Here is a 20963-nt window from a genome sequence, read left to right as displayed (position 1 = left end):
GAGCAGTGGGTTTCTTGAAACTGTTTTACATAGTACCCACTAATATATGTACACCAGTGGCATCCTGTCATATCGACTTGAATGAGCAGTAACTTGGGATTTTATAAACCAAGTTATTCAGTTAAAGATGAAAACAAGAATATTGGATGAAGACTTTTTAGGGAAAGTCTGGGGGCCACAGATCATATACCAGGTAACCAAATCTTCATATAACTAGTTATTTGGAGATATTTTGTTTGATTCTAACTTAACTACAAATTATTAAACTCTGTGCACAGTGATTAGTTATAAAGGTATTATTATATACTAGGATTTATCCCATAATAAATACCTTAGATCATTAAGGATGCTTACTTTCAGTTTACTGGAGTTAAAGATGCTACAACTCACATGCTAGGTATAACTTTATAGACTCTCATCTCTCGGACAACTCACCTTTTAGTAATTGATGGATTTAAGTTTTCCTGGTTGTATCTTTCATCCTGCAGGCCTTATAACATGGCTGATCAGGATTAGTAAGTCAACCTGCAGCCAATGGAAACAGAATGAAATGATCCAGTGAATAGTAACTCTAATAATCTAATTTCCTGTTGCTGTCTTCAATGCAGTAGAACCAACAGATAGCTATAAAGTCTCCCAGAAATTGGAGTCAGTGAACAACATTTGAATAGAAACTAAAAAATTCAAAATTTAATACCTGAGACCTTCCTACATAAGGAGGAAGGAAGCCAGAAGTGAAGTAGATACAGCAGATTAATATAATCAGATTAATAAAGTATATTTTATTGAAGCTATTATGAGGTGTAGCAATTAGGTTTAAAAAACAGACATAACAGAATTTATATACGTATGTTTTATAATTGCAAGTAGTCAGGTAATAAACTGTATACTTGTTATACTAATTCTTTAATTGCTCAACAGATTTTTAGAATTTCTCTTTGGGATTTGCTTTTCAGATCCATGTTGTAATGCCACATTACCTTAGCAGCCTGAAGTATCTAACTAGTTTGAGATAACATGAATGATGTTTAAGAATCTAATTTCTTTAACTCAGTTTTAGGACTGAATATTATAAGTAGCTTAATGATTTAAAACCTAATCCCTGGGGATATCGATATTTTATGAGCTTATTTTTTTTTAAGAATTTGATAATTGTCTCATTGGTATTTAATAATTTATCACCTTAAGAAATATGCAATTTAAAATTCTCTAATGTGGACAGTCTGAAAGATTTAAATGTATAATCTTTATTTTAGGACATGGACTTTGTACGCTTTATCATCAACTGCTTTAAGGTTTATTACCCTAAATACCTCTGTAAGTAACTTACTCCTTTATAAAAATGTAATATATTGAAACCATAGACAATGAGAATTGTGGAGCGTTACATTATTATGGATTTTAATACCTGAGACCTTGTTTTCTGGTGAAGAACTTAAATGTGTTCATAGAAGTTTAAGTATATATCCTAGTAGGTACAGGGGAAATTTTTCATAAATAATCATGGTCCTTTACAGTTAGTTTTAAAACCTTAAGTTATAATCTGTATATATGGCATCCTATAAAACACACACGTAGAGACATAAAAACATACATTTTTCCAAGATTATCTTGCTTTTTACTAATTTTTCAATTGACAGATTAAATTTACTATTTTTTAACATTTATTATATGGAACTTCTTACATGCCAGAAACAGATGAGAAATATTGGCAAGTATACTGTGTGATAAGCAATACTCATTCCATAAAGTATACTGTGTTTCTAATTGCTGTTTGCAAATTGTCACTAAGAAAACACTTGAGTAGTGTGCTGTATTTGAGTGTGACATTTGGAGTTTGTTTTTAATTATGACTCTTCTATTAATTACCTAAATGAAGAACTCCTAAGTTTTATGTATTCATTTTTGATGTATTGGACTTATATGATGGTTTCCCTCCAAGGAAATCAAGATGCCATCCCACATAAACAGTCATAGTTTTAAACCCAGGGGGCTGAAAGTAAAAAGAAGAGAGGCAACAGGGTTATCAACATATGGAAACTCAGAGGTCGGCCCGGGCACACCCCTGGCAGATACCACAATTAGGGTCTTTTAGGACTTATGATTCAGGTCACACTAAAGCATGAAATCCCTAGATCACTTTACTTTCACATGCTCTCACGTTAGTGTTAATATGAAGTGAGGAACAGACAAAAAGCATAGTGAGTATCAAGGACCAGTGCCACTCCTAGCCCTGTGCTCTCATGTCTTCAGAAAGAGAGTATTCATAAATGTTTTTGGGTAGAGAGTGTCTGGTTTGGGGAACCTGTTCCTTCTAGATTCTTCCTGGATCTGGCATTTACCCTGATTCATTAAGCCTCGTTGAGCAGTGCCAGTCATTGGTCCATAGAGAATCATTACCCTGTATTATTAGCTCATTTCTCGTATGTACGAAATGAAAATAAAATACTCACTTATTTATTGAAACATCTAAAGGGGTTTGTGAAGAGCCATTTATAATAGCATAATTATTATTATTACCTTATAAAACACATCTCAAATTCTTTTGAGAAAATTATTCATAAATTCATGAATCTATATGAAGATGAACACCATCATTCCGATTTAACTAGAGATAATGTATATATACTTACCTACATAATGTTTTGCAGATGTTGAATTTTGTAGAATCCTAAATTGATTATGCTTCAAAATTTGTCATGAAATACAACTATTACTTCTTAAAATCTTGAGTCCAGATCTTTTTAGGCATATCTCAGATGAAGACTGAGGTATTAATCACCAGGGTACTTCTTTGCAGACACCTTGTTCTTTATATGTACTTTACTTGTCCTACAGTAATATAATCACTCTAGGAGGTTCTCTGTTCGGAGTAGAATAATACTATGTTTGGATTCATCTGGGTGAAGCTTGGTCCTGGACCTCTGGTGGGTAGGGCTGTGTCTAGAGGCCTTTGTGGCTCAGGAAGTCTGATGATGGGTGTGGCTGTGTTCCCACCCTGCATGTTGTTTGGTCTGAGGCTTCCCTACAGGCTGTTGGGTGGGGCTGGGTCTTGGTGCTAATGATCCAATTAAGATATCAGCCTCCAGGAAAGTTCATGTAGATGAACACTCCTGGAATGTCCGCTACCAGCTTTTATGTCCCCTGAGTGAGCTCCAGCCGTCCCCCACGTTCCCAGGAGACCCTCCAAATCCAGCAGGCAGGTCTGGCCCAGGTTCCTATGAAATCACTGCCTCTGCCCTTGGACCTGGTGCATATGAGTTTCGGTGTATGCTTCTCAAGCGAATGGAGACTCCGTTTCCCCCAGTCCCCTGAGGTTCCCAGAGCCAAGCCCCTCTGGCCTTCAAAACCAGATATCCTGGGGTCTCCTCCTCTTCCCAATGCCGGGACCCGAGCTGGGGAGCCTGATGTGGGGCTTAGCGCTCTCACTCCTGTGGGAGGGCCTCTGCGACTTAACAAATCTTCAGCTTGTGAGTCACCCACCAGGGGGGCATGGGGCCCAATTATATCTTGAGCACAGCCCTCCTACCATCCTGCTGTGGTTCCCTCTTTATGTTTCCAGTTGCAGAAGATCTTTTTTGCTAGGTTCCAGTCTTTTTTCGATGGTTGTTTAGCATTCAGTTGTGGTTTGGTTGTAGTCACAAGGAGAGGCGAGCTCGTGGTCCTACCACTCCACCATCTTCACTGGAACTCTCTGGATCCGAATTTGATATACAAATCCCCTTTGTGGTTTCTGATTTTTTATCACAGTTGTTAATATGGCTGCTTAATATCTTCATCTAAGCATGAAAATGATACTTCTGTATATTTTGAAATTATTGGCTTTCTGGGGCTCATAATATTAAGAAAAGCTGAAATAATTTTTGTTTCTTAAAACATAATGATTTATTTAAAATGGGGGGACAACTGCCAGAGCGGGCTTAACAATATAATCTCTAGGAAATTATAACTGAAAGCATAAATTAGACATTGAAATAATTTTAAAACGCAGTGGACTTTAGCACTATTACAACATGCAACATCCAAAGTTTCCATTTACCCACGTAACTATTTTCTCTTGTACCTTTCTGCAAACAACAAGAGCAATAAATGAATAAAAGAACAGGCCATTTGCCAGCAGGCAGTAATAGTACATTATTCATCTCACACAAGCTGTCCCCCTAGGTAGGCCCCTCACCATTGTGAGAAGTTAGTTCTAGCACCACTTATACTTCATGGAATTAAAACTGAGTCCTCCAGCTCAGTTTTTAGTTAAATTTAGATCACCAGTTTTTTCTAGGCCAGGTGTAAGTGATACTACTATCATGGTACTAAGTCACAGTCAACGAATTGTTTTTTATCTTTCAGCAAAAATGGTGATCTTTGATATGCCTTGGATAATGAATGGTGAGTACATTACTTATACTTTCCTAACACAAAACATCTGATTCCTGTTTTTCTTTGCCAATTTAGCCATATTGCTATGGTTGTTTTAAAAAATGTTTGTATTGTACGGGATTTATATCAAGAACACAAAGTGGTTCAACATGAAAATCAACCAGTTATCCAACATATTAATAGACTAAAGGAAAAAAATGACATCTTATTAGGCACTACAAGCTTTTGACAAAATCCACTACACTCTCATAATAAAAGGACCCAAGAAACTAGGAAGAGAAGGTGCAGAGAGTTGAAACAACAGCAATGTTAGGGGAACAACAGTAGTTCGCACAAGACTACCCTCACTTCTGACACCAACTGTAAGTTCAAGGGGTTTCCAAAACCATCCTTAGGTTTACTAGGATCACTCAACAGAACTCACTGGAAGCTGTTATACTCACAGTTACGGGTTATTACAGGGAAAGGATTCAGATTAAAATCAGCCAAGGGAAGAAATACATGTGGCAGAATCCAGGGACGTACCAAATGTGGAATGTGCTAACTGTCCTGCCATGAATATGTGACAGTACGCATGGAGTACTGCCAGCAAGGGAACCTCACCCAAACCTCAGTGTTCAGACTTTTCCTTGGGGCTCCATTGCATAGGCCTGAGTGGCTGATCATATGGTTGATCTCAGTCTGTAGTCTCTCCAGAGGTCTAAAGATACTGTGTGGCCCAAAGCCTCCACCCTGATCATATTGTTCCAGTGTGACTCAAGGCCCATAGGCAAACTAAGACACTCCAACAGGCATGAAGATTACCTCTGGAACCTGAGGGCAAAGGCCAGACCTTTCTTTGGTAAAGTGAATTCTTCGCAGATGAAAATTCCCTCAGCCCAATAAAGGTCATCTGTGTAAAACCAGCATCTTTGAAAACCCGTTCATACTTAGCAATGAAAGAATGACTGCCTCTAAGATCACGAGCAAGATATGGTTGTCGGCTCTTAATGCTTATATTGCCAGGCCACTTAGGCAAGAAAAAGAAATAAAAGGCATCCAGATTGAAAAAGAAGAAGTCATGCTATCAATATTTGCAGGTGACAGTCTTCTCTATTTAAAATTTTAAGGAATACCCATCTACATACACAAAAGCCTATTAGAACTAATAAACAAGTTCAGCAAGGTGGCAAGATACAAAGTCAATTCACAAAACCAATTGTGTTTCTATATGCTAGCAAAAACAGCTCTATTTATAATAGCATCATAAAGAACAAAATACTTGGAAATAAAGTTAATAAAAGGAGTTCAAGATTCATACACTTTTCACTACAAATACCACTGAAGGAAATTCAGGACCTAGGTAAATAGATCTCTTGTCCATGGATTAGAAGACCTAATGTTGTTAAGATGACAATGCTCCATGAATTCATCTATAGATTCAATGCAGCCCTTGTCAAAATTCCAACTGCCTTATTTTTTTTAACAGAAATTGACAAGCTTGTCCTTAAATTCATATGGAAATGCAAGAGACTCAGAGTAGTAAAAATGATCTTGAATAAGAGCAGTGAAATCGAAGGATTCACACTTCTTGATTTTAAAACTCACTATAAAGCTATAGTAAATAAGACAGCATGGTGTGGACATAAAAATAGATGTATAAATCAATGAAATAGAATCGAGGGTCCAGAAATAAACCCTAACATTTATGATTAATGGATTTTTTGACAATGGTGCCAAGACATTTGAGTGGAGAAAGACTAGTCTTGTAATAAATGGTACTGGCACAACTGACTACCTACGTTCAAAAGAATGAAGTTGGACCTCTACCTCCTCTCATATACAAAAAGTAACTCAGAATGGGTGAGTTAAAATTGTAAAACTCTTAGGAAAAACCGTAGGAGTAAACCTTCATGACCTTGGAGTAGGCAGTGGTTTCTTCGATATAACACCAAAAAAGCACAAGCAACGAAAGAAAAATATAGATATATTGTACTTCATTAAAATTTAAAACACCATCAAGAGGGTGAAAAGATAACTCAGAATGGAAGAAAATATTTACAAGTCACATATCTGATAAGGATCTGGAATATATAAATAAATTTTACAGTGCAACAATAAAATGACAAATGGCCCAATTAAAAAGGGCAAAAGAGTTTGATAGACATTTTTCCAAAGAAGATATGCAAATGGGTAATAAACACATAAAAAGATGCTCAACATCATTGGTCATTAGAGAAATACAAGTCTAAACCAAATGGAATACTACGTCACACCTACTGAGATGGCTGTAATCAAAAAGACAGACTAAAGTCACACGTGTTGACAAAAGTGTAGAGCAATTGGAACTCTCAGTACATTGCTGGTGAGAATATATAACGATGCAGCCAAGGTGGAAAAAGTTTGGCACTTCCTCAAAAAATTAAACATGGAGTTACCATAATTACCGTATGACCCAGCAATTCCATTCCTAGGTATATCCCCAGGATAACTGAAAGCATATGTCTACGCAAAGACTTGTACTCAAATGTTCATAGCAGCATTACTCATAATAGTGAAAGGTGGAAACAGTCTAAAGTTCATAAATTGATGAAAGGATAAGCAAATGTTGTATATCCATAAAATGGAAACTTATTCAGCCATAAAAAGGAATTAAATACTGATACATGCTGTGTTATAGATGAGCCTTAAAAACGTGCTTAGCGAACAAAGCCAGTAGGAAAAAAGAGCACATATTATATGATTCCATTTATATAAAATGGCTAAAATGGGCATATCCACAAAGACAGAAGCTAGATTAGTGGTTGCCAGGGAATGGGAGAAGGGAGGATAAGGAGGGATTGCCAGTGGGAGCAGATTTCTTTTTGGTGTGATGAAAATGTTCTAAAGTTAGATAGTGGTGATAGGTTACACAATTCTGTGAATATACTAAATAAAAACCATTGGTGTATACACTTTAAAAGGGTGAATTTTATGGTATGTAAATTTTATCTCAATAAAGCTGTTACAAAAAATCACATTTAGCACTTCAGTTAATTCAAAGTAGCATAGCTTCAAAGACGTCAACTCAGACTTTCTAAGTTGAAATTAATGAAAATGTAAATGTTATGTAAAAAAATGTTAAGCCAAATTAGCCAAAGTAGAAATGCAATTTTCTGAACTACTGTTTAACGTTTATCATGCTGTTTTATTTCCTGATTTTTTTTTATTGACACTTTTGCAAATTTAATGCAGGGATTTCTTTTAATTTCCTTAAAATGTGCTTAGAATGTCATGATGGAAATGAGGTTTAAAAAATTAAGTAGAAATCATAATGGCATGGCAGAACAAGATTGTAATTACTAAAGTGCTATGTTAGATAATTCTTGCACATTCCATAAGTTCCTCACAGTTCTAAGCTGCAGGGTTTGAGAGAAAGGCACAGGAGTTTAGGGTTAGGAGGAAAGTCCATTTGTGGCCTTATTATTATTGTTATTATTGTTTTGATTCGTCGTATAAATGATGTCATATGGCATGTTTCTTTCTCTTTCTGGCCCACTTCACTTAGAATGATAATCTTCAGGTCCATCCCTATTGCTGCAAGTGACACTATTTTATTCTTGTTTTATGGCTGAGTGCTGTTCCACTGTATATGTGTACCACATCTTCTTTATCTCGGCATCTGTTGATGGACGGTTGGGTTGTTTCCATGTCTTGGCTGTGGTAAATAGTGCTGCTGTGAACACTGGGGTGTATGTGTCTTTTTGAATTTTCTATTTCTCCGGATATGTTCCCGGGAGTGGGATTGCTGGATCACGTGGTAGGTTTATGTTCATGTTTTTGAGGAACCTCCATCGTGGCTGCACCCATCTACCCTCCCACCCACACTGCTGGAGGGTTCCCTTTTCTCCACACCCCCTTCAGCATCTGTCACTTGTAAACTTCTCAGTGATTGCCATCCTGGCTGGTGTAAGGTGATATCGCCTTGTAGTTTTGATCTGCATTTCTCCGACAATGAGCGGTGCTGAGCATTTTTCTCATGTGCACTATTGGCCATTTGAATGTCTGGTGTGGAGAATTGTTTGCCTAGGTGTTCTGCCCGTTTTTGGATTGGGTTGCTTGTTTCTCTGATACTAGGGTGTATGAGCTGTTTGTGTGTTTTGGAAATGTGTCTCCGGTCAGTCACATCATTTGCAAAGGTTTTCTCCCATTCTGTAGGTTGTCTTTTTGTTTTGTGGATGGTATCCTCAGTTGTACAAAATCCTTTGAGTTTACTTAGATCCCACTTGTTTACTTTTGCTTTCATTCGCAAAAGTCCAGGAGCTGGTTGAAAAATACATTGCATTAATGTATGTCCGCGAGTGTTGTGCCTATGCTTTCCCCTAGGAGTTTTTCAGTATCTGTTCTTCCACTGAGGTTTATTAATCCATTTTGGGTTCATTTTTGTACATGGTGTTGGAGAGTGTTCTAATTTCAGTCCTTTACAGGTTGTTTCCCAGTTTTCCCAGCACCACTTACTGAAGAGACTGTCTTTCCTCCACCGTGTATTTTTGCCTCCTTCGTCATGGGTTAATTGACTATACGTGCGTGGGTTTATCTCTGGACTTTCTATCCCGTTGCATTGATCCTGTATGTCTGTTTTTGTTCCAACACCGTGCTGTTTTCACTGTAGCTCTGTAGTATTGTCTGAAGCCTGAGAGGGTTATTCCTCCAGCTTCGTTCTTTTTCTTCAGTAATGCTTTGGTAATTCCGGGTCTTCTGTGATTGCATATAAATTTTAGGATGGTTTGTTGTAGTTCTGTGAAAAAAATGTCCTGGGTAATGTGATAGGGACCGCATTAAATCTGTAGATCGCTCTGGGCAGCGTGGCCATTTTGACATTATTAATTCTTGCAATGCAAGAACACGGGATGTCTTTCCATGTCTTTAAGTCCTCTTTAATTTCCTTCATCAGGGTTTTGTAGGTCTTCACACAGAACTCTTTCACTTCCTGGGCCAGATTTATTCCTAAGTGTCTTAATTTATAACTTACATAATATATAATATATATAATAGTTATATATAAATATTCGAAATTCAGAAGGGAATCTGTTAATCTTTCAAAACAGAATCAATAGATTAATGCATTTCATAATTTTTATTTATTTATTTTTTATCATTAGCTCTTTTTGTACATTATAGAGATCTTTTATGAAACAATGTTTCCAATGACAAAGATACATTTATTTGAAATGCGGTTAATCCCTCTATTTTTGTTTTAGTTTTTTAATCTATGAAGTTCGAGTAAAATTACAATGAACAATGTGGTTAAAAAAAACCAGCTTGTGTACAAACATTCATAGCAGAATCATTCCTAACAGGCAACAAGGCTACAAGTCTGTGAGGCCACGAGACCCGCCCCCGGGGCCACGGGAGCCAATCCGCGTGCGTGCGCTGCCCGGCCCCGCCCGGGCGCCCTCCTCAGCGGTGCCCCTCCCTCCGCCCGCCCAACGGTCAGGTCAGTTCGTCAGGCGGGCAGGCAGCAGTTGGTCGAGCGGACGGCGGGTCGTCGGGTCTCCCCAGCGATGCCGGTCCTCCTCCCTCCGACAGCGGCGGCGGCTGCAGCGGCGGCGGCGCGGTCCCTCTGGGAGGCGCGGCGCTGGCCGAGCGGCGGCCGCGGAACTTCGTGTCCAGCGCGGGGGCGGCGGGCGCGCGCCCCGAGGTGGTCCGCGGGCAGGTGTTCGACGAGGGGCCGCGCTGCAGCAACCTGCGACCTCGGCGAGGGCTCCCACGGCGTCGTGTGGTGAGTGTCCGCGCCCCGCGTGCCGGCCGCGCCCTTCCGCGCGGCCCCCGCCCGGCCTCGGCGGACTCAGCTGTGGCCCCGGCCCCGCGACCCCGACCCCGAGCCCGGGCACGCCCCCGGCCGGGCTGCCCCGCCGTCCGCGCGCCAGGGATCTTGGGCGGGACGGGGCCCGCTCGGGCTGGGGCGTTGCTCGCGGCGCTTCCCAGGCCGGCCCTCGCTGGGCGGGGGAATGGGGGAGGGGCCCGTGTAGGGGGTGGAGGCCGGGACCCTGGAACCCAGGGACCCCTAGGACGGGAACGGCCCCGCTCCCACCGTCGGGTGCTGACCTCGCGGGCTTCCCTTGACGTCCGTGGGGAAGCCGCGGAGTCCTTCAGAGGCTGGCGGCGGCGGCCGTGGTCTGGAAAGCGGTTGGCAGCGCTGTGTGTTCCCAACCCCGAAATCATCATCTTGTTCGCCCACTTCGTCTGTGTTTTCTGCGGCCGGCTTTGGCTCAGCAGCTTACGTGGTGCCAGGGGTGCTCTCCTGCGCAGGCTTTCTGAACAGGGTGAAGCGGCACCAGTGTTGGTGTGGCATGTTTCAATCTTGAAGTTTTTAAATGGATTTGGAGATGGTCCTGTTGGCGTTTCAGGAAGGGTAAGTCAGCATCGCTATCTTGATTTCTTAAGAAGTCATTTGGAGTTGGGCCTAATTTGACTTCTTTCCCCTCCTTTACCCTTTGTGCCCTTTGAACTTGTTTTGCGAGGTGGCTGCTTTCCCAAATCCACGTGCCCTGCTGCAGGGATGAGAAACTCAGGGAGCACATTTGGGGAGTCACTGGTTTAGCCTACGGATTTGTTTTAAAGCAGATCTTTACTTGCAGATGTCACCCTCTGTCCTGGACACTCACCTTGTCCCTGAGGGACCCTATGCAATGAGACCCATTTGTAAAGTCCAGTTTGTTCAAGGGTCAGGAATGGGTAGTGAGGTGAGAGCCTCTTTGTGGCTGGAGTTGGCGTCCAGGTGTCTAAAGGTGAACGGAGGTGGGGAAACACTGTACGTGCTGTGGATGGGCGGGTGGGAAATGCCGGGCACGTGGCTCTGCGGCTGGCTGGCTTGGAGTGGGTGCTGCGCCCCAGCGGGTGGGGTGAGCCAGGCCCCGACACCAGGACGTCCCCTTGATGAAGGTGCTGAGGGTTACACAGCACCGTGCCCGGGCATCTGCCCTTTACCTAGGTGTGGTGACCGCAGCCCGGCCGTCCTCATCCTCAGGGCTTGGAAGTGCAATGGCAGGAGCTCAAAAAGAGCCCATCAGAATCTTTTTAAAAAATATCCTGTTTTTAGTTTATTTTTATTATGGAGAATTGAAACACACACAAGAGCAGAGGGACCAGCTCTTGGGTACAAGCCCTCAGCTCCAACAGTTATCAGCATTCTGCTCTTTTTACAAAAGATGCTGATCCTAAAACACTTTCATTAATTTGAAAGCAGAGAGCTAACAAGCAATGATGTTAATTTAACAACACACTTGTGAGCGATGTTGAAAAGCCAGCTCCGCTTTAAAAAAATGACAGGAGCACCACCCAGCCTGCTGTGACCCCGCAGAGGCGGGAACACGTGGGTCCCAGTCTGAGCACCTGCGGGGAGGAGGTGAGAGGGACCCAGAGGGTCTTAGGGCCTGGCCCATGGCCCAGAGGCACAGAGACTTTGTAAGGTGGGGTGTGGGGGGTGCAGTGATGGACCAAACGGATGTGCCCAGTGAGGTGCGGGACAGTTTCGGGTCGGCGGCAGTTGCTTTCTTGTCTTGTGGCCACACTGCCCTCTGTGACAGTGAGAAGGATGTCTTCGGAGCCGGACCCTCGTGTCTACACACTTGCACTCCTCTGCAGGAAAGGCTGTGTGCCCTGTGCTGGGGATAGTCTGGGCGGCGACAGGTTGAAAATGGAACAAGCTCAACAAAGAGGTTCAAATAATAAAAGGGGTGATCTTGGGGTGCCTCGGCATTGTGAAGAGGGGTCAGGAGGCTGCCGAGTGAAAGGAGGGAAACCCTTGCAGGCAGAGGCAGTAGTGAGAGGGAGCAGTGTCGAGGGGACAGCGTGGTCTCCCCCAAGCTGAGTCCAGGGCGTTTGCATGTGTGTGCACGCACTCATGTGTGCCCCGCCCTGCACACGGGGTGAGAGCAGTGACCGTGGGTGCGGGTGCCGTGAGCATGGAGGTGTGGGAGCAGGGATCGGGGGTGCGGGTGCCGTGATCGGGGGTGTGGGTGCAGTGATCATGGGGGATGTGGGGGATGCTGTTCCCATCGTCTGCTGATACTTGAACTGGTTTCTCAATTGTTACGGACTTAGAAAAATTTTTTTTGGTGTGTCATTTCCTCTTATGAAGGACCCCTCTGAGGACACCAGGGGCTCTCTAGGAGAACACACTTGCCTGCTTAACTACCCGGCTTGAAATCCTAAGTGTCTGCCCTTCCTTCCTGAGGTGCTGGGGTGGGGTCCACTAGGTGGTCCAGGTCTGACCCCAGGCCTGTTTAGCTTCTTAAGTTTTCATATGCTTGGGGCTGACCAAACGCCCTGCAGAGGAGCCTCTGGGGGAAGCCCAGCAGAATTCCACTGGGGGACAGAGGGTAGGGGGGCGCTCACATGCACTTCAGCATCAAAGGGGTGTTTGACTGTGTCTCTGAGTCCCTCCCCGTTCTGAGATGGCCCTTTCCCACTGGAGGAAAGAAGGGAGCTCCAGGGGCAGGGGTCCCAGGGGCGAGGCTCGGGCCCTGTGTCTACCCTGGACTTGGTCACCTTTCTGGGAGGGGGATCTTTGGCCCGGTGAGATTATGCCCCACCCGCCTGAGCCCTGTGGAATTAGCACTAGCATGGGGTCTCCTTTAGGGAAGGGGTGCAATGCATTGCACACTCCCAGGTCCACATGGAGACCAGGGCCCTGAGCAGCCCCTTGGCTGAGGCCATGAGAGCCCTGTGGTCCTGGGCCATCATCCCCTGGGAAAGGAGCCCCAGGCAGGGTGTGGTCCTACTGGTCAGCCATCACAAAGGGGTGGCCCTTTGTGTGGGCCTCTGGTGTGCCAGCCCTGGCCTGGCCTTGGAGCCCAGAAGCTCACGGTCAGGCTCTGGAGGATGGGGTTTCTTTGGGACTGCAGCCTGGCCACACCAAAGAGGTGTCCATTTGGCCTGTATCCAGTGCTGGGGGTCCCCCAGGAGTGGGGGGCACTTGGAGATTCCCCACCTGAGAGGAGGTCCACTGAAGGGTGCTGGATGTGGTACAAGTCTTTCCCAGGCCAAGTGACAGTTTCCCACTTGGGACCTCAGGTACCCGGGCACAGTCCCCGTGTGTGCTGACTGTGGCCCATAGTGGGCCCAGGCGCTCCCTCAGAAGAAATCTCTGGCTCCACCTTGGCTGGGAGAGACGAGTACTCCTCTCGATCCTGCCCCCCACCCCGCGCCCTGGGCCCTGACCACGGGCGATTCTGCCTGGGCTGGTTTCTAACTCACCTGGCCCAGGTCCTAGGCACCGTCCTGGAGCCTTCGTGGAGAGCCTGCATGTTGACCTGCTGCTGTTTCTTTTCCCTCCAGACGCTGCCTCCCCCACCCCACTCCCAATCCTGCAGCCCGTGGTCACCCCCATCTTTGAGCAGCTCATGGTGACCCCAGGCCTGTCTCCCCTGTCGTTTCTGCACAGCCCGTGCTAAGCCACGTGGCCTCCGTCTTCTGTGCACCTCCTGCCAGGCCATGAGTTCAGAGGGCTTCAAGGGGAGAATTAAAATCCTGAGCCCTGGGGAAAACCTCTGGGGTGCCTGGCTTGGATTAGTAGATGCGCTGGGCATGTGAGGAAGCTCCAGTCTGGGAAGACGCAGGGGAACACCCAGTCCCAATGGGTAGCATCAAGGTGGGAGAGCCCTGGGGGCTCCCAGGGTGGGGTGAGAGGTGGTTGGCAGATGTCCCCACCCAGTCTTAATGAAGTGTCCCCTCCCCTCAGTGATCCTGTCTCTCAGGAAATCCCTTTGACTGGTTCTCCTGGGGTGGGGGGCAGCTCTCAGCTCCCGGGGGGTGGGTGAGTTTCCTACTTGATGAAGGGTCTGCAGGTGGTCTGAGGTGGAGTGGAGGGGGAATATGTGCTTTGTTTGTGAGGTAAGCTCTCAGATTTCCTAACTGCGGTTAACTAGTTATCCTCGTGCCGAGCAGGACAGGTTTGCAGCTAATAGAGCTGGGGAGGTGAGTTATGGGGAGAAGGGCAGAGCTGCTTCCCCCTGAGTGGGGCTCTGGAGGCTGCAAGGAGCCCGTGAGGGATACAGGGCTGGGGGCAGGGCAGTGGGGACATGGGGAGCACCTGCTATGGGTGGCAGTGAGGGAGACACCACTCGGGAAGGGCGCTGACCGCACACATGGCAGATTGTGTGTGTGTGTGTGTGTGTGTGTGTGTGTGTGTGTGTAGAGAGAGAGAGGGAGAGAGAGAGACCCAGGACCCTGGCGCGTAAGGACCAACTGGTCAGTCATCTCAACAAACCAACACACTGGCTCTTTTCTGGCCCCCAGGGACTCCCCGTTCATGTTTGTAGTCTAACCCCGAAGATGAGAGAAAGGAAGCTAAGATGATGAGAAAACCTCAGTGGGGGGTGTCTGTTTCTCTCCATGATAGTTTTCTTGTAAGGGCCTCTGACTTCACAGCCTTTGGTTGTCTAGTGAGTTAATAGGCAGCTGGGATCGGCTGGTTGAGAAGCCATGTCACTGCAGACATCAGGACATGTTGCCTCTTCTGTGCCTTTATTGTTGGTGGTAAAGCTGGAGTCCCTCCCTACTGCTCATCTGGTGACGGATCTGAGAGTTGGGACACAGTCTTATCAGATCTGATCTGAGGCGGCCTGGAGAGAGGTTGGGGAGTGCAGGTAGCAGCGCCGCTGTCTGCCTCAGAGTCTTCCCTCCGCCCCTTTCCAGCAGTGTGACCAGGCTGGGCCGCCTCACCACCTGTGCACCCTCAGTTGTTCATTCAGCCAACACCAGGGCACATGCTACAGCACGAGAGGCTCTCTCCCAGTCTCCCAGATCCGTCACTGGACCTGACAGGCTGAGGCCCCTCTTGAGGGGCAGACAGGCAGGGAAGGTGATAAGTGAGTTAAGGATGTAACCGTATTGGAAGACAGAAACTGCTAAAAACAACAAAAAGAAAGGTTCGCAAATACTAACAACTATATATAAGATAGCTGAAAAGCAAATTTCTTCTGTAGGGCACAGAGATCTGTATTCAGTATTTTGTAGTAACCTGTAATGGAAAAGAAGTTGAAAAGGAATATACGTATGTGTATGTATGACTGAAACGTTATGCTGTATGCCAGAAATTGACACATTGTTACTGACTATACTTCAATTTTAAACAATACAAAAAAAAAAAAGGAGAAAAAACTGGATCTGGCTGGCAGGAGAATCTTGAAAGTACAGGTGGGAGTGTGTGCATTGTTTGACACGGTGGTCACGTAGGCTGGTGAGAAGGTGACAGTTGAGTGGTGCTCCGGGAGGTCGGGGGTGAGCGGGTGCCGTACTGGGGAAAGGGTTCCTGCCCAGAGGCCCCAAGCAGAGGAGGCCAGGCCGGGGGACACAAGGAGCGTAGGATGTAGGGGCAGCAGGGCTGGGCCACAGAGGGCTCTGGGCCCAGGGGGACTCCGGGCCAGGAGGCTAGAGCAGAGGACAGAGCCATCTGACCTTGGCTGCTGAGTTCAGGGGATCCTAGGGGAACGGGAGGAGGCACTGTCAGCAGCCAGGCAGCGGCTGGCGCTGGGGGTGGCCAGGTGCCCCCATCTGTGGAGTGGCGGGCCTGGTAGGATTTGCTGATGGTGGAGATGAGTCCATGGCCTGTGCATTTTCCAGGGGCCTGGTCAGCAGAAGTGGGAGAGGCTGCTGGGGTGAGTGTTGGGGGTGACCAGGGGTTCCACCAGGGCCTGTCCCATGGTGGGTTGAGTAGACCCCCCAGCTGGAGACATGCATGGGCTGGGGAGGGGCACAGCTGGCTGAGCCAAGCGGAAAGCGTTGATTTGGGGTCTTTGACACGGGGATGGGGTTCCAAGTTGAGTGTGAATGAGACACCAGGAGGGGTGATGTTTGGGGTGCAGGTGTGAGGCTGGCGGAGGGGCCCAGGGCAGGGGAGCTGATGGTCCTGAGCAGGGTGGGCTGGATGCTGGGACCTGAGCCTGGGCTCAGGATGTGAAGGCGGCCCTGACCTGGTCACAGATTGCCCAGAGCAGCCATGGAAGGGAAAGCAGGCTGGGGTAGGGCCAAGGCCAGGGGCAGGGTCGGGGAGGGTGGGTCTTTTCTAGGAGTTCTGCTGGAAAGGGGAGGAAAATGGGCAGGTCTGGGGAAGGAAGAGGAGTCAAGAGAAGGGTCTCATTTTCAAGGGGAAGAAATAATCATACATCGGCTGCTGAGGGTAAACAGAGAGAGTGGCAGGTCCCAGCTGGAGGGGAGAGGGGAGCCCTGCTGGCGAAGGAGTGGGACTGGCTGGGATGGCTAGAGGGAGGTCCCCAAGGGAGGAAGGGCAGACGACGATGACTTCCTTGCGGCTGGAGTAGCACTGGGCACGCGGATGTGCGCTCGTGGGAGACGGCTCTGTGGGGTGTGTCCTCTGCCGGTGCCAGGCACGTGCATGGAGCTGGCTTTGAGCAGGTTGGAATTTCCAGAGTGTGAGAAGGGCATGGGGCTGTCCTGTTGGGCCGTGGGGTTTCAGCCGGAAAAGGAAGCCTTCAAAGGGTGGGGAAGGTGCAGGATTGGGGTCCAGGCAGGGCCCAGGCCTCCAGGGCAGCATGGGCTGTGAGCAGGTCCTTGGGGGCCTTGTATGCTGAGGCCAGGCGTGTGTGGGAGGTACGCCAAGGCCAGGAGTGCAGGGCAGGTACAGGGAGGCCAGTATGTTGGGCTCCCGGCTGTGTACTGCCCTCTGCAGCTGGGGCCCCTGAACTTCCTCAGCGTCCCCATGTCTGTAGAGTGGGGTTGCCGGGCGGGGGTGGTGAGGACTTGTCACTTCCGGGAGGCCTTGTGGCCACATGCTCTGGGGTGTGTGGCGCTCAGCCTCCACCCCAACACACACCCTGCCCCGAGCAGTTTCCCCCTTCCCTCTCAACCTGTTTCCCCCTTCCCTCTCAACCTGTTTCCCCCATCACCTCTCTTGCTGCCACTGTGAACCAGCACCCTCTCCAGACCACACCTGCCGGCAGGTGGCCTCTAGGCGGGTTTCTCTCTGCCTTGTCATCTTCCTCACTTACTGTCGATTAGGCAGCTAGTCGTTAAACCTCCCCGTGCCCTGTGGGTTGTCCCTGCCGTGTGCCCATCACCGTGGCTCCTGACTGCGGGGAGGCAGTGAATGAAGGAGGGAGGCAGGTGTGCAGGCAGCGTTGCCATCGTGTGGGTGGCCTCTTCATCTGCCTCCTGGGGGAAGGTCAGCGGGGTGCCTGGAAGCACACTGGGTGTACGAATGTGAGTGCACAGCACCAGGCAGGGGAGGACCCCCCCCCCATCAACCCCCGGATCTCTGCACCTGCCTCACCCTACCCACAAGACTTGCACTGTGGGGCGGGGCTGGGGCTGCTGTCCATGTGAGCAGCTCAGACGGTGTTGACGGGGCAGCCAGGTACTCAGTGAGCGCCCAGCGGGGCCTCGGTCTCCCTGGGGGATCACCATGGGTGGAGTAAAGGGAAGGTGTGATGAAGGTGGGTATAAAGGAGGTGACAAGGTGGGACTCCCGGTGACCCAGCCCGCCGCCACTCTGCAATTGATTTTTCCCAAACTGTCCAGCCTCTACTGGCTCTTCTGCCTCCCAACCCATGTCTCACCTCTCTGCCCAGACCTTAGTGGGAACCCCTACCTCCCTTGTTTCTGCCACAAGCCAACTGAGGCCTTGCTTTCTGGAAAAGCCGTGTCTTCCAGGCCCAAGAGGGTGGCCTGTGGCGTCCTGCACCCTGTGCTGAGCTGACCCTGGGCACCTGGCCCCTCAGTTGGACTCCTTGTCCTCTGCCTGACTGTGTCCCCCACCTGACAGTGACAGCTGGGTTCCTCCGCAGGGGTCTGCGGAAGCTGTGGGGGCGCCGGGCTGGGAGGGCATCTCAGGAGAGGTTACTGCTGCATCCAGGGAGGGTGTCCTGTGTGTTGTACGTTCTTTGTGTTCAGAGCCTTAAGCTGAGGCTGAGAGGGGCCATGACGATGCCACGAGCGATGAACGGTCTGCTGGGAGAGAAGCACATTTTGTGCAAATTGTTTGAATTTTTAGAAATGTGTCTGCTGCTGTGCCTGTGGGTGCTTTAAACATGCTCAGTGCACATTTAAATATTGACTCTACCAAACTGCAGTTTATTGTTCCATAGATGCCAGTCTTCCTGTCGCCACCAGAGAAGTGCCTTCATAAACAGATCGGCATGAGCTGATCCCAAAATACAGCGGATGGTCCTTTAGACACAGAAAACATGCCTGACGCAGGGGCTCAGCACAGCTCCCCTAGGTGCAGCCAGTGCTGGCCATTTGTGTTCCAGCCCTGCACCCGATTCAAGCATAGCTGTCCCAGCTAGGAGGGACAGTCAGATCTGGAGATGTTCAGGGTCACAGTGAAGGTGATCAGGGTCACTTGGAGATGTCCTGGGTCACATGGAGATGGTCAGGTCACATGGAGAAGTCCAGGGTCACGGGGAGACGTCCGGGTCACGTGGAGATGTTCAGAGTCACGTGGAGATGAGCAAGTCACGATGAAGTCTTCAGGGTGACAGTGAGCACCGTTTTTATACGACTTTGGTCCACTCTCCTGTCCCCTCAGTAGAGCCGTCCCTCGACCTGGGTGGCAGAGGTAGGACTCATGAGGTGATCTGCGGCGTAATATTCTTGCATATTTGCGTATTTGTGAGACCGTGTGTGATGTAGGGATGTGCGCATCCTCTCTGTCAGGTGTACGTGAGACGGAGCGGCCCCGGCTGAGCTTTCTGGGGGATTCACCCCCTGCTGGGGCGTTTAGGGAGATGACCATTGTGAGCTGCGGTCCTGCAGGTTCGAGTCCCTCGGCCTTGCTCCCTGTCACCTCCTGTGAACAGCTCTCATGTCTCTAGGTGGTGGTCACTGCCGGCTGCCACCTCCTGGTTTTTTTCTCCTCGTTCTGCTGCTCACCCTGTTAAGGCCGTCTAGCCCATCGCTGCCTGGACTCTGCCCAAGGACTGCTCTGTTTGCCCTGTGCAGTCGGGTGCGGCTGACAGTCCTGGGTGGGGCGTGCTTCCGGTTAATCCACGAGGAGCGGTGTCCCTTGGAACCTGCAGGAAATGCTGGAGTTTAATCGGGCACAAAATCATCCATTTTTGCAGCGGCGGAGGGGCAGCGGTTTTGTACAATGGTTGTAAACACCGCAGCCCCACCAGGAGGTGGGCGGGCGTTCATTCTCTCTCTCTCTCTCTCTCTCTCTCTCTGTTATCGGCCTGGGGGCCCCGGGGGGATGTGCTGCGTCTGCCGGCCCACGAGAGGCACTGCTTTCTTGTGGCCATAAGAGGTAGGGACAGACCAGCTGTGGAGGACCGGTGGGGAAGTGGGGTCTGATCCTCCCCCAGGCCTGCCACTCTGTGCAGTGCGACCAGGGGCGAGTGGGTCCTCTGTCCGTGTAAAGTCCCCCAAGCTCGGTCCTGGGTGGTCTGGACTGGACTGGAGTTGAGGCAAGGTGGAAGCAGGAGGCAGTAAATGCTGCTGCCCTCAGACCCGCATCTTCACTCGCGCATCCTTTCCTGGTCGAGCAAGTCCCAGCCTCTTGAGTCTGGGCCTCGGCTGCCCTGGAGGGGGTCCTTCTCAGCCGGGCCCGTCTCTCGCTTGTCCATCGACGTGGCCTGAGAACCCAGGGGCACTGGGAGAGTCTCTGGACACATTTTTACCTTCGTGCATGTATCACAGGGGTTCACTTCATACCCAAGTGCCGTTCTTTCTTTCTTTTTTTAATCAACCCTCCTTCACAGCTTCTCTCCAGATGTAGCCTTTGCGGAAATAATCACTCTGTCTTCACGTCTAGTTTCTAGGGTAATTCCGAGGGCTGTGGGAACAAAGTGCCACCGACTGGGTGGCTTACACAGTCGACGTTGGCTTCTCACAGTTCTGGAGGCTGGTTTCTCCTGAGGCCTCTCTCCTTGGTGTGGAGACGGCCGTCTTCTCTCTGGGTCCTCACGGTCGTCCCTCTGTGCCTGTCTGCGTTGTAATCCTCTTTTATAAGGACACCAGTCATGTCAGACCAGGGCCCACCCTCATGGCCTCATTTTAACTGGGTTACCTCCTGGAAGACCCTCTCTCCAAATACAGGCACACTGATAGATTGGGGGTCAGGACTTCCACGTGAATTTTGCGGGGACAGCCCTTGCATCCTTGCAGATGATTCCATTACGTGACAAGCTTATAGCCCCTGCACAGGGTGAGGGGTGAGGTTGCTTCCCTGGCCCTTGGCCACGTGAAACCAAACGGCTCTGCACTTGGGTCTGGCTGGCGTGGTTCTATCATGGGCTGGTTGTCGGGGGACTCCTAGGAGCCTCTGCGGAGTGGGGACCCCTGCGCCCAGCACTCTGCATTGTTCTCTCCCATCCAGCTCGGCGCCAACGCCCTGCTCTTCCTCAGTGTGAACATGTACGGGGTCTTTGTGAGGATCCTGGCTGGGCGCTCCCAGAGGAAGGCCCTCCTGCAGGCCCGGAACTGCATTGAGGACCGGCTGAGGCTGGAGGATGAGAATGAGAAGCAGGTCAGTGTGCGGGGGTCTCGCCCAGGGGAGCATGGGGAGCATGGAGCCAGCGCAGCCTTCTCCCCGCAGGGCACTGGGAGTGGGGCCAGCCTGGCCTGCCTGGGACTTGGGTAGGGACCTCAGGCCCCTGTTGGACCCC

At 48.8% G+C, this 20963-nt stretch overlaps 1 protein-coding gene across 14 annotated transcripts in view; it reads left to right on the top strand.

The window, feature by feature from the left end:
* The window catches only part of LOC116656675, a 144369-nt gene that overhangs the window by 18598 nt on the left and 104808 nt on the right, over nucleotides 1-20963 (top strand). For 7 of the 14 annotated variants that reach the window (XR_004314165.1, XR_004314164.1, XM_032464838.1 and 4 more), the window contains exons 3-7: nucleotides 1257-1317; nucleotides 4348-4386; nucleotides 9696-10117; nucleotides 10615-10750; nucleotides 20675-20824. Coding sequence is in view for 12 of the 14 variants with exons in the window: in XM_032464838.1 (XP_032320729.1) it covers nucleotides 4384-4386; nucleotides 9696-10117; nucleotides 10615-10750; nucleotides 20675-20824 (711 nt within the window). In the remaining 2 variants the exon portion in view is untranslated. The remainder of the gene's footprint in view (nucleotides 1-1256; nucleotides 1318-4347; nucleotides 4387-9695; nucleotides 10118-10614; nucleotides 10751-20674; nucleotides 20825-20963) is intronic. The other 7 variants (XM_032464843.1, XM_032464841.1, XM_032464845.1 and 4 more) reach the window with 3 other exon arrangements.

This window comes from Camelus ferus, chromosome 22 (genome assembly GCF_009834535.1).
Source record: "Camelus ferus isolate YT-003-E chromosome 22, BCGSAC_Cfer_1.0, whole genome shotgun sequence".
Taxonomy (NCBI): domain Eukaryota; kingdom Metazoa; phylum Chordata; class Mammalia; order Artiodactyla; family Camelidae; genus Camelus; species Camelus ferus.
Note: the sequence above shows the minus strand (reverse complement) of the source record. Positions and strands in the feature narration are given on the sequence as shown.